General features: G+C 37.9%; 1 protein-coding gene across 4 annotated transcripts in view; it reads right to left on the bottom strand.

Annotated features, from left to right (window-relative positions):
* kif21b (kinesin family member 21B) overlaps positions 1–12938 on the bottom strand; it is a 131863-nt gene that overhangs the window by 38209 nt on the left and 80716 nt on the right. For all 4 annotated transcript variants that reach the window (XM_087272963.1, XM_087272965.1, XM_087272964.1 and 1 more), the window contains exons 17-26: positions 12343–12647; positions 10917–11070; positions 9072–9275; positions 8421–8522; positions 7848–8013; positions 6886–6946; positions 6495–6543; positions 5550–5749; positions 5026–5100; positions 3842–3955 (exon numbers count right to left, since the gene is read on the bottom strand). In XM_087272963.1, the coding sequence (XP_087129089.1) occupies positions 3842–3955; positions 5026–5100; positions 5550–5749; positions 6495–6543; positions 6886–6946; positions 7848–8013; positions 8421–8522; positions 9072–9275; positions 10917–11070; positions 12343–12647 (1430 nt within the window). The remainder of the gene's footprint in view (positions 1–3841; positions 3956–5025; positions 5101–5549; positions 5750–6494; positions 6544–6885; positions 6947–7847; positions 8014–8420; positions 8523–9071; positions 9276–10916; positions 11071–12342; positions 12648–12938) is intronic.

Below are 12938 nucleotides of genomic sequence, written 5' to 3'. Positions count from 1 at the left end.
TTTGATTCGCTGATTTAAATGTTGATGAAGGTCTATTAATATTGGCCTGCATGACTGTCTCCATTTTGTTATTCTGTGTTAAACCACGCAAAGTAAAGGCTGTCAGGACTCCAATTTAATCAAATGCGTGCCGCCCATTAGAGACCAATCCGTAATCAAGTGGAGAAGAAGAGTCTCGTGAGCTCAAATAATTAAGATCACACAACTGACGGATCATATACTGAGACTAACAGGTGAGACTGTTAATGTTAAACATGTCAACAGAGAAGGGATATAATTAAGTTTTGAACAAAAGATATGGAGGAAGTTCATTAGTGCTTGATGAACACTGTCAAAATTAATTAAATTCATTTCCATATGATGACAAGCGGCTTCAGAAATGCTGAAGAAAGGCGTATATATATATATATATAAACACTACCTGACTAAAGTCTTGTCGCCGATACAAGTTTTAGGAACAACAAATAATAACTTGCCTTCTAGTCGATCATTTGGTTTAGAAGTGGCTCATATGAAAGGCAAAGGCTTCTAGATTATAGTTATTTTACCAAAGTAAAATATGATCAAGCCTTGATATTGAATTATTTAATTAGGACAGTAGGGTCTGACTTTGCAATGACTCAAATTATTTATCTGAAATGGCAAAGAAAGCGTTCCTGCAGGACTCCCAGAGTTCATCAAGATTCTTTGGATTCATCTTCAATGCCTCCTCCTTCATCTTACCCAAGACATGCTCAATAATGGCTCTTAAAGGTAATGGGAGATGAGGCTCTAATTGGTTTATTCTCAAAAACACACCTATAACTCATTAAGAAAATAAACTCAACCCTTTTAGACCATGCGCCATGGCGCAAAGCGGATTTTCCCGTCCTTAAATTAGCACAAATGCGTTCTGACATGCCCTGAAAGCGTTTGCGCCCTGCGTTTTGTGCTCTGCGCATGGACCGTCAAAATAGAGCCCAAAATGTTTATGACATACAGTATAACATATACATATATATGTGTTTATTCCGCTGTGGCGAACCCTGAAATAGAGACTAAGCTGAAGAAAAATAAATGAATGAATGAGTTAAAGTCCTGGATAATGGTTTGTTGATAGCAGTATTAGACCATAACTAATAGTGTGAGTTTCATGTCATGCTGATTTCATAAAGCACCTACATTTTGTGATTTATTTTAATAACAGACTATTTTTCCACACATCTATTTTATCAATGAGGATTTGTTTAAAGTATAAAAATCTTCCTTCTCATAGGATATGCGACATCTCACACACCTATAATTAAGTGAAGCTTGCTTAAGCAAACAGCATTAATTATGGTGATTTTAAACGAAACACAAAATTACTGAGCTGAAGGTGCTCGAATAACTACTTTAAAAAACAAAAAAACGTTGTAAACAAACAGGAATGCCACAGCCAGAAATTCAGCCTTGAAGAAACATCTGCGGTCTGTTTCGATATGTTTCCTACCACATTCACACACACACACACACATACACGAGAACAGCGCAATATTTAAGGGGTTGGAGAAATAATGAGATAAATCCCTGACAGGCGCATCAAATGACCAATTTAGATCTCTAAGGCAATATCAGACACTGCTGATTCAATTATGGAGGGAAAGTGCAAACAAAACCCATCTTCAGAGGGTGGAATAATTGGTTATCCTAGCCTAATGTGCCCACTTGTGGTGTTATAATGAGAATTCGCAGGAGCCGGAGAACTGACGCTAGCTTGCTGCTGTCGGCTTTGACTTATGCAAACCATTCAGCTGCAATTAGAGATCGATACCGCCTGCAGCACACGCAGGGTTAAAGCTGAACCGCCATTCACAGACACACGGAGGAGACAAGAACACTAGTTAGGTGGAGAAAATAAGGTTCAACAGTTGAAAAGAGAAAATGCGGGCTTTGGGAAAAACCTCATCCCTGGATACAGTAGCTATGCTTCAACGCAAATATGCGCAAAACTGGAATATTGCATAAGACTTTAGCGAAAAAAGCAGAACTTTAATCCAATAAGCCTAAGAGAACAAAACCGTTGCAACCCAGGCTCATTATTGGTATGTACCCCTGTATACATTTCTGGACAGCACGAAATACATTCCAGGAGATACGTTTTTTTGCAGTTCTTTATGTTTTCCATGAATCCACCAGAGGCCGCTGTGTACACTTTTTTAGATCTCAAAAATGTCTCACGAGTGCCATTTGCGCCTGCTGTTCTCGTATAAATCCACTAGAGGCTGCTGTCGACTGACTGACTGACTGACCGACCGATCGAATGATATCTTCACCCACCTCCTTCCCTAAACCCAACCCACAGTGTTTTTAAAAGCATTCCAAAAAAGCCCTTGCGACTGCCTAATTTTAACCATGTTTTCAGATCTTACCACATTCTCACCCTGTTATTTACTTGTTTATTTTATATTTTGCCTTTTGTTTTGTTTTACCTGCTTTCTGGAACTGTTCTTCGGCAGATTGGAACCCTGTCGTGGCGGTCAACTCCGCTCTGCATCTCAAGTTCGCCGACGTACACGACGAGCAAACTAGTTACAGCAGAAAAGCTATGCACACGGAGGTAAGCGGTCAGCGGGAAAAGCAGGAATAGAAACAGAAGCTGCCAGCGGCGTCATACATCCCCGTAGCATTCGTTTTTAAAATTAAATGCAGCCAGACGTACCTTTGGCTAAATGATTTGCGCTCTCCAGGAATGTATACTGGGGTACATTTTCACAACGAGCCTGTGTTGAAATCATCACTTCATGATAAACCGGGTTTACTACGGTAGAAGAAGCCAATATGGGCCTTTTTTCATTCATTCATTCATTTATTTTATTTTCGGCTTAGTCCCCTTATTAATCTGGGGTCACCACAGCGGAATGAACTGCCAACTTAATTACTTGGGAATCACATGATCTGTTAAAATAACAATAGTCACAAGACTTTTTATTAATTCGAATGCTGGTATTTGTTCTGTAAATGTGTTTCCATCTAATTTATGCACTTTTTTTTTTTAATCAGCCCTGCTCAGCAGTGTGCATTTATATACATTTATTAAAAATGTATACGCACATAATGCTGCTTTACACTGCAAGTATTGATGGTCAATTTTGGTTTTGTGACCGTATTGATTTTTTTAAACTTTATTTTGATGACCTGCTTATATATTCTTTTAAAAGTAAAGATGCAATGACCTGGGAAAAAAAGAGTGGGCCTTCTTTTCTCTTCCTGTGTTTGATCTGTTTACAGGGTTAATTATTATTTTTATTTTTTTACAAGTGAAAATTATTCGCCCTTCATTTGTTATACACTTTTTTTTTCCAATTTCTGAAGATTTTTTTTCAACACATTTCTAAGAATAATAGTTTTAATAAATCATTTCTAATAACTGATGTATTTTATCTTTGCCATGATGACGGTACATAATATTTGACTAGACGTTTTTCACGATCTTAATATAGGTTAATTAGGCTAGTTAGGGTAATTAGGCAAGTCATTGTATTACAGTGAATTGTTTTGTAGCCAATTGAAAATAAATTGCTTAAGGTGGCTAATAATATTGACCTCAAAATAGTTTTTAAAAAATTAAAAAATTATTTTATTTTAGTCGAAATGAAACAAACAAGAAGGAAAAATATTTTAGAAAATACTGTGAAAAATTCCTGTTAAACATTAAATTTAATTTACATTTAATTACATTACATTTAATTTAGGGAAAAAAAGTGTGAATGCAGTTTTAGTGTTTCCATTAAGAATGTTTTATGCAATATTCCAAATTAAACATTAAAATAGACGGACACGTAGCCTCCTTCAGATCAATTTTGTTTTCTATGAAACTCACTTGTCGAGTGCTGAGCCCTGGCTCTGGTTGCTGGTCAAGCGGGAAAACACATTGCGGTCATTACGTTGTCGGAGCGGAGGAGATGGAGGAGGAGTGTAGCCCACGTCTGGACTTCTGTGTGAACAAAAACACACAAAACATTTTTATATACAGTAAATACAGTAACTGATTACACGCTTCACTTTGAACGGTGTGCTTCAGAATATGTTCACTGCAGTATACATTGTGAATGCAACAGAGTCATTTACAGCTGCAAAGTCTGGACTTTTTTATTGAGCTTTTCATATTGCTTTGGATTAACAAAAATATTTTTATAAAAATACAACAGTATATGCATTTACTCCATAAAATCAAACTTGGAAATATTATTTTAAATGATGAAATTGTTTTAAAATTGTTACTTATAAAAATGAATTCACTCATTTTCCTTCGTCTTAGCCCCTTTATTCATCAGGGGTCCCCCACAGCGGAATGAACTGCCAGCTTATCCAGCATATGTTTTACGCAGTTGATGCCCTTCCAGCTGCAACCCATCGCTGGGAGACACTCATTCACATTCAGACACACTCATACACCTATAGCACATGTGTTTAAACTGTGGGGGAAACCGGAGCACCCGGAGGAAACCCACGCAAACGCGGAGAGAACATGCAAACTCCACACAGAAATGCCACCTGACTCGAACCAGCCACCTTCCTGTTGTGAAGTGACAGCATTACCTACTGCATCACCACATCACAATATTTCAAATAATCATACACAAATAAACTGTGTATATATTAAATGATACACACATTATATATATGTGTGTATATATTTATATATATATATGCATGTGTGTGTGTGTGTATATGTATGTATGTATGTATGTATATATATGTATGTATGTATGTATGTATGTATATGTATGTATATATATTTTATATATATATATATATATATATATATATATATATATATATATACACACACACATATATATATAATGTGTGTATATATATAATGTGTGTATATATGCATGAATATATATACATATATATATATATATATATATATATATATATATATATATATATATATACATACATATATATATATATATATATATATATATATATATATATATATATATATATATATATATATATATACACATATATATAGCTTCCTTCAGATTCAGTCACCTGTATGGCTGTCCTCGGTCATACGACTGTCTCCTCGTTAAAGGGGAAGCGTCAGAGCCTCTGGACTGCCTCGGGCTGAAACACAAACACACACTTGTGAAGACACAGGTCACAAAATACTCTGCTAGATCTATATAGCAGTATATTTTAGCTAGAATATATATATATTTTTTTTTTTATATTTTAGAATTAATATTATCAGCCCCCTTAAACATTATTTTTGCTTGCCTACAGAACAAACCACTCTTATACAATGATTTGTCGAATGAACCTGAATACTAGTATCTTGTCAACTATTATGTGCTGTCATCATGGCACAGATAAAAGAAATAAGTTATTGGAAATGAGTTATTAATGAGTGATTAAAACTATTATTTCTAGAAATGTGCTGAAAATTTTAAACAGAGATTGTGGGAAAATACAATTAGACAAGGAGGCTAATAATTCTGACTTCCACTGTTTAACACTACACACATAATAACGTATTCCAGTAATAAAGCAATGTGCAGGCCTGATCCACTCACAATGTGTGTCCTCTGATGGGCAGGCTGATGGTTCGAGACACCAGCTCTCTACAGTATGTGTCTTTGAGGAGCAAACCGTTCTCCTGGATCTCTGACAGGGACGCCAGAGACTTGGTGATGTTTTTAGAGTTCAGGTCCAGAATTGGGCCCAAATACTCGGCTGAAACCGCCTTCATTTGTGCGGAGAGTCGAGGCTCAACCTGGGAAAGAAGAGAAGATTTGAGGCCAAATGCTGTGCTACACTGCCACCTGCTGCTCACAACACACAGGACAAGAAAAGAAGAGCTGCTTGGGCGTTTAACATCATGAAACAAATGCTGGGATCGTATTTTCTTCTCTATAAGGGGAAAATTATTATTATCACGTTAAAAAAGTATTTAGAGAGTGTATGTGTGAAGCTTCCGCTCAAAATACAACACAAATAATGTTTTATAACTCTCTAAAACTGACCCTTTTAGGCTATGATCCTAATAGGGCTGTTTTGGAGACTGTCGCTTTAAATTTAAATGAGATTGTGCTCTTTTCAGAAGAGGGCGGAGCTACAGATGCCTGTGTGTCAGCATAGTGGCAGATTCAAAAACAGGACTAACGTCCTATGCTAATGAGGAAGAGATGGTCAATTGTGGGCGGAGCTTTCCCCTTCTGATGACACGTACAAAAGGAGAAAGTCAATCAAAGTGCAAACGACTGTTTGAACCCCTTATAAAAGTCATTTATTTTAAATAAATAAATAAATGACATCTACACAGACACATTTCTAAGCAAATTAAATGCAAACAAAAGGTTCACAAAGAAACAAAGAGGATAATAATGTTCATAAGGATCCACACGGGTTCAAACTAACTAAATGTGCATTGATAAATCATTTATAATGAACACTGTCAAACTGGTGATGAGCAAATGTCAAAATACTACTCAGTCAAGAACATGTTTCATGAGTTTCACCTTCATCTTAAAGTCATCTTGACTCGCAGACAACTTCATTTGGGAAAATCTGTGGCAGAAAGACAAGCAGGGACGTTCAGACTGAAACACTGAGGGATTATACACTTCATTGGACATCTACATATAGAGATCACCTATTTACTGTATAACTGCAGATTAACTGTTTATATATTCTGACTTTAACTGTTAAAACCTATTAGTTACTAGTTAATTACTCAGTTATTAGCAACTAATAAATTGATAGTAACTAATAACCTTAAGTTTTCTGAATTTGACTGTAATGCAATAATATGACCCGTTTGTAAAGTTGCTTTGAAACAATCATTACTGTGAAAGTGATATGTCAATAATCATCAAGTGTATAGATATCAAGATGTATAGATGTTCATACCCGCTCTCCGAGGCCTGACTGAACTCAGACACCTCCTCATCTGTGCTGGCATAGCCGTTTTCTGAACAACAGAAGAAAACAAAGACCAATTTACAACAGAATTGTGACAACAACAAAGCCACTAATTAGCGGTCAACATTTTAATTTGTCAGTCAACTTGATTTTTTAAATATGTAATAATAATAATAATAATAATAATTGTAACGCCTGGGTTCAACACAGAAAGGCACAGGAAGGCACGGATGAAGAATACCTGACAAAGATCTAACTAAATACAGGGACTAAAATACACAACAGATGATGACAATAATTACACACAGGGGATGAACACAGGTGAAGGTGATGAACAAGATCTAGTGGCGGGAACGGAAACACATGGTGAAGGTCACATGATGAAAAACAAACATACATGGAAGACAAGGTGTGACAATAATAATAATAATAATAATAAATAATAATAATAATAATAATATTTTTAAAAATAATAATAATGATAATATTAGGGTGGCACAGTGGCTCAGTGGTTGGCACTGTGGCCTAACAGCAAGAAGGTCATGGATTAAATCCAGCCTGGGTCAGTTGGCGTTTCTGTGTGGAGTTTGTATGTTCTCCCTGTGTTGGCGTGGGTTTCCTCCGGGTGCTCCGGTTTCCCCCACAGTCCAAACACATGCGGTTTGGTGAATTGGTTAAACAAAATTGGCCGTAGTGTATGAGCGTGTGTGAATGAGTGTGTATGGGTGTTTCCCAGTACTGGGTTGTGGCTGGAAGGACATCCACTGTGTAAAACATATGCTGCAATAGTTGGCGGTTCATTCCGCTGTTGTGACCCCTGATAAATAAGTGACTAAGCAGAAGGAAAATAAATGAATAAATAATAATAATAATAATATAATTCCAATATTTTCCAAAGTCTTGCAGCCCTATTTGAAACACAATTAACTAAAATGAAAGTGAATCTTCACCTTGTTGGACATTATGGATTAAAGCCTGCAGTTCAGGGATGCACTCCGCCTTTTCCCTCAGAGCGTCCAGTATCATGTGATTATGGGACGAGCCGATCACATCAGTCTGCCGCAGCTGACCTTCCAGCAGGCGAATCTGAGCCTCCTTCTGGGCGACCTGTAAACCCTATACAGACAAGCAAACAAAAATCAATGATTCGTCCTCCTGTGAATGTTTTTCTTTTTCAGATATTTCCCAAATAATGTTGAACAGATTCAGGATTTTTTCACAGTATTTTTTATAATATTTTTTCTTCTGGAGAAAGTCTGATTTGTTTTATTTCGGCTAGAATAAAAGCAGTTTTTAATTTTTTAAACACCATTTTAAGCTTAATATTGTTAGCCCCTTAAGCAATATTTGTTTTTAATTGTCTACAGATTCGTTATACAATGACTTGTCTAATTACCCTAACTTGCCAAACTAACCTAGTTAAGCCTTTAAATGTCACTCTAAGCTGAATATTAGTATCTTAAAAAAAAAAATCACTGGATGACAAAACCAAAGTATTGTGTAGTGTGTGTGTCTGGTCTGACCTTGTCAATGGAGGCTTTGAGGAAGTAGTCGAGTAGAGATCGAGCTTCAGCCAGAGAGCAGGAGCTGATGACCACTGATGTGTCCACAGAGTCCAGCTCATCCTAAACAACAAAACGCACACACAAGACTTCAGATTGACCATTCATAAAACACCCACAGCTAAACACCAGAGATTAACTGAGCTAATTATGACGTTTCGATTACACAGCTGAGTAAAACTTGGTGTAAATATAAATACTTAAATATTTAACTAAAAATAAATAAATAAATAAATAATAACTGAATATTCCTATGAATATTTATCACAGTAAAATTACTTCCTCTGATACCTTTGTTAAAATAACTAAAATAACTAGGTTAATTAAGGTAATTAGGCAAGTTATTGTATAACGATGGTTTGTTCTGTAGACAATCGAAAAACAAATATTGCATAAGGGGGCTATTAAATGGTTTCATAAAAATTAAAAACTTCTTTTATTCCAGCCAAAATAAAGCAAATAAGACTTTCTCCTGAAGAAAAAATATTATCGGAAATACTGTGAAAAATTTAATCTGTTAAACATCATTTGGTAAATATTTAAAAAAAATGTAAATAAAAATAAATTACAGGAAGGCTAATAATTCTGACATTAACTATAATTGTTCTTCACCTTGGTCTCCTCAATCTGCACGATGGTGGCCTGGCAGTCAGACAGGCTGTCGCTGATGTAGTCTATATTAGCGTTGAGCACCTCGATCTCCTCGTTCATCTCCTGCAGGAGTCTCTCCTCGTCCTCTTCTCTGAAGCTTTCACTCAGCAGCTTCTCTCTCTTACGCAGCAGCGCCTCCTGCTGCACCGAGAGCTCCTCGCGTTTCTGGACACAACACATCATCAGGACTAGGCATGGGACGGTAACTGCTTTCAAGGTTTACCGTGGTTTAGAAAAGTCAAGGTTTTAAACCGGCTCAAAGATATTTTTGTCCCCAATTGCTGTTTTTTTTCAGCACATTTCTAAATATAATAGTTTTATTAACTCATTTCTAATCACTGATTTCTTTTATATTTGCCATGATGACAGCACATAATATTTCACTAGATATTTTTCAAGATACTAGTATTTAGCTTAGAGACATTTAAAGGCTTAACTAGGTTAAGTTAGGGTAATTAGGCAAGTCATTGTATAACGATGTTTTGTTCTTTAGACAATCCAAAACAAGTATTGCTTAAAGGTTCAGGACACCCTGGAGAACTTTTTTTTTTTATTTTAACAGATTTGTTTGTGTTGAGCATCAGTTAAGACAATGTTAGCACCTGTCAGCTTTAATTGTGGGGAAAACTGGATAATTTTGAGCTTTTGTCAGCTAATTTCAGCTTCCAGGTTTAAAATGGATTTTGGGGCGGGATCAAAATCGGCGACGTAGCGCAGTACCGCAAGTGCAATGATGACGCGTCGGTTTCCTCATTATTATTCATAGCGGAGTTTTCTTATCCTATGAGAAGAGCCGGCTGCTTAATTATTCATGAGAGCACGTGCTTTCCGAAGGCAAGGCAGACCTGCCAGTTTCAAGCAAGCTGTGAGACACAGACCAACGGGACGCAGTAGCCGTTCATGAAGGCTCGTATGTGTTTGTTTCCATGATCCACAGGGTTTGTTGCATGTTTTATCCCCGCGATCTTGTCAGGGCCGATCATACAGCAAAGCTGTGTGTGTGCGCTGCAAGCATTTTTGTCGGGAGAGCAGCATGCGAATTAAAGAATGGCGGACGCTGTCTTTTATCAGGAGTTCGTTCACATTCAGACACATCGCCGTGCTGCTGTGTTTGCCTAAATCCCCTATATTACCAGCAGGGCTAATGGTTAAAATAGACAGGTCAGGAGACCTGCTGCACTGAGTCTGCATTCAGATCGAGGGAGAATCCTCTTTTATAGTGTTTACATGAACACACTTATCTTCATAATGATATATATTGTGGTTATGTGTACATGAAATTACAAATAACAAATGTAGCAGGGCATTAAATTACTGTTTATTTCTTTGCATTTTAACGTTGTGAACTATAAACTCGTGCGTCTCCTCACGGTTTGTGTCTCATTTTGTGAGCTAACTGACAACAGCAGTTGTTCGCTCCCCTTCTCCCCTGCTGGCCACGCCCACTCCTGCCCGATGCTCGCGGAGCTCCACGCCCATTAATCATGCATCTTTTGAAAACATTCTGAAGTAGACTTTAACCGAAAGTGGGGGGTGTCATGACCCTTTAAGGGGGCTAATAATATTAACCTTAAAATGGTTAAATAAAAAATTAAAACTGCTTTTACTCTAGCTGAAATAAAACAATTAAAACTTTCTTCAGAAGAAAAAATATTATAGGAAATACGGTGAAAAATTCCTGAATCTGTTAAAGATCATTTAGGAAATATTTGAGAAAGAAAAAATATTCACAGGAGGGCGAATCATTTTGACTTGAACTGTAAATGATAAATTTTTAAATGTGTTTGATATTTGTTTTAAAGTCACCTTAATGAGGCGGTCCATATCCGCCTCCACATTAGTGATGGTCATTCTCTGCATGACGATGTCCATGATCCTCCTCTCCAGAGACTGCCACTTCTGACGCGCCGTCTTGGAGAAACCGCTGCTCGGACCCTTCCGCTGGAACTTTTTTCTGCTACTGTAATCAAACACAGATACAGACTGAGTCGCTTACAGATCATAGGGGAATGCAAACACACATGTACTAATGAATGGCACCTAACTGATATTAAGGGTGTTTTCACACCTGCCTTATTTAGTTCGATTGAATCGCACTAGAGTTCGTTTCCCCTTTTGGTACGATTCGTTTGGGCAGGTGTGAAAGCAGCAATCGCACTCGAGTGCGCACCAAAAGCGGACCAAATAAGCGTACCGAGACCTGCTTGAAGAGGTGGACTCGGTACGCTTTCAAACGAACCCTGGAGCGGTTCGTTTGTGGTGAGAATATGATCCGTACTAAAACGGGTCCAACCGTAAAAAGTACTGCGCCTTTTAGACTAATCCAGCTGCCGTAGGCCGATGCGCTGTGCATTATGGGATATGGAGGAAAAATATTTGTTGACAGCGCTTTACCAACAGAGACAGAGGGAAGACATTACCTGATGGATCGTTGGTAATATTTCCGCAAGATGACCATGTTGCAGTTTAGCTAAATTAATTCACAGCTCCTCCTGAAGTGACGAGCGATACATTAATACCCTATTTTCCAGCCGCGCTTCATTCTCGAAATGAATAGTTTGTCTAAAGCAGGCAATCAGTTAGCGCAGTCGTCCCTCCAGAGTAAAAAGCGACATTATGTGTCTGCCGATTTTGTTCAACTGCAGGAGTTTTCCGCACATGAATTCTGACCAATCAATAAGCAGTTTAGGAAATATGTTTAACAACATCTGGCCAATGAGAGATGTGGATTTTGTCAGATGACTGCATTTTGGTTCGTTTCAACTGGTTCAGACCAAAGCCAGCAGTGTGGTGTGAAAACGACCCGAAGACGGCAGAAGATGCAACAATGCATCATTTATTACCCTTGGTGAGGACCAAATGAAGCGAACTACAGATGTGAAAGCACCCTGAATTAAGGATTTGATAAAGAAGTTCAAGAATAATTACTGCTACAAAAAATATGTTTTTGTTATTATAAGCATAAGCAAAAAGTAATTATTTATTTAAATGATGCACAATTAAATACAAATATTTCATGTAGATTAAATATTTAAGTTAAAGGGCGCTATCATACACCAGGTGCAATAAGGTGTAAGACGTGTTTGGCTCGATTTGTTGCTATTTTCAGACCAGCGCAACTTTAATTTTCTTGTTTTTGCACCATGTTGTTTAAACAGCAAATCTATTTGTGCCACTGTGCGGACTCATGGGTCTAGAATGGAGGTGTGTTAAGGTGCATTGTCTCACTGACCTGGCCATGTTTGCCGCAGGTGCATGGCTGTCGGTTTCTCCCAGGTACCCGTTGAGTTTGGTGTTCCAGTGGCGGATGATGCTGGAGACGGAGCGGCTGGACTCTGGCTCAGAGGAGGTGGTGGTGGTGGTGCTGGTGGACAGTTCTGCTCCAGAGTCCACACTGGTGAGTCTGCGGGACACTCGTCCAGCTGCCCGCTCTGACAGGGGCTTAGCCAAACGCCGGAGCGCCGTCACCTCCTGAGTCTTCCTGCGCAACACCAGCTCCTGCTGCCGCTTCTGGGACTCCAGAGCACGAATCTGATACTGATGGACAGCACAAACACACAACACAGTTACTCTCCTGCTGTTGGGCAACATAATGTACTTCTGATGCTTTTTTTAGTGGATAATGTAGTTGTTTAGATTGCAACTATGCAGTTTATTTATAAGGATAGTGCCAATTTTAAAATATTAATAATTTCCGAGAGACCTGCCAAACTAAGCTGACCAAAGACAATTGATGTTAGTCATAGTTGGTGGTTCATTCCGCTGTGGCGACACCTGAAAAATAAGTGACTAAGCCAAAGGAAACTGAATGAATATGGCAAACAAAAA

This window comes from Danio rerio, chromosome 11 (genome assembly GCF_052040795.2).
Source record: "Danio rerio strain M-AB ecotype USA chromosome 11, GRCz13ab, whole genome shotgun sequence".
Classification (NCBI taxonomy): Eukaryota; Metazoa; Chordata; class Actinopteri; order Cypriniformes; family Danionidae; genus Danio; species Danio rerio.
This window is presented reverse-complemented; position numbering and strand designations above follow the sequence as displayed.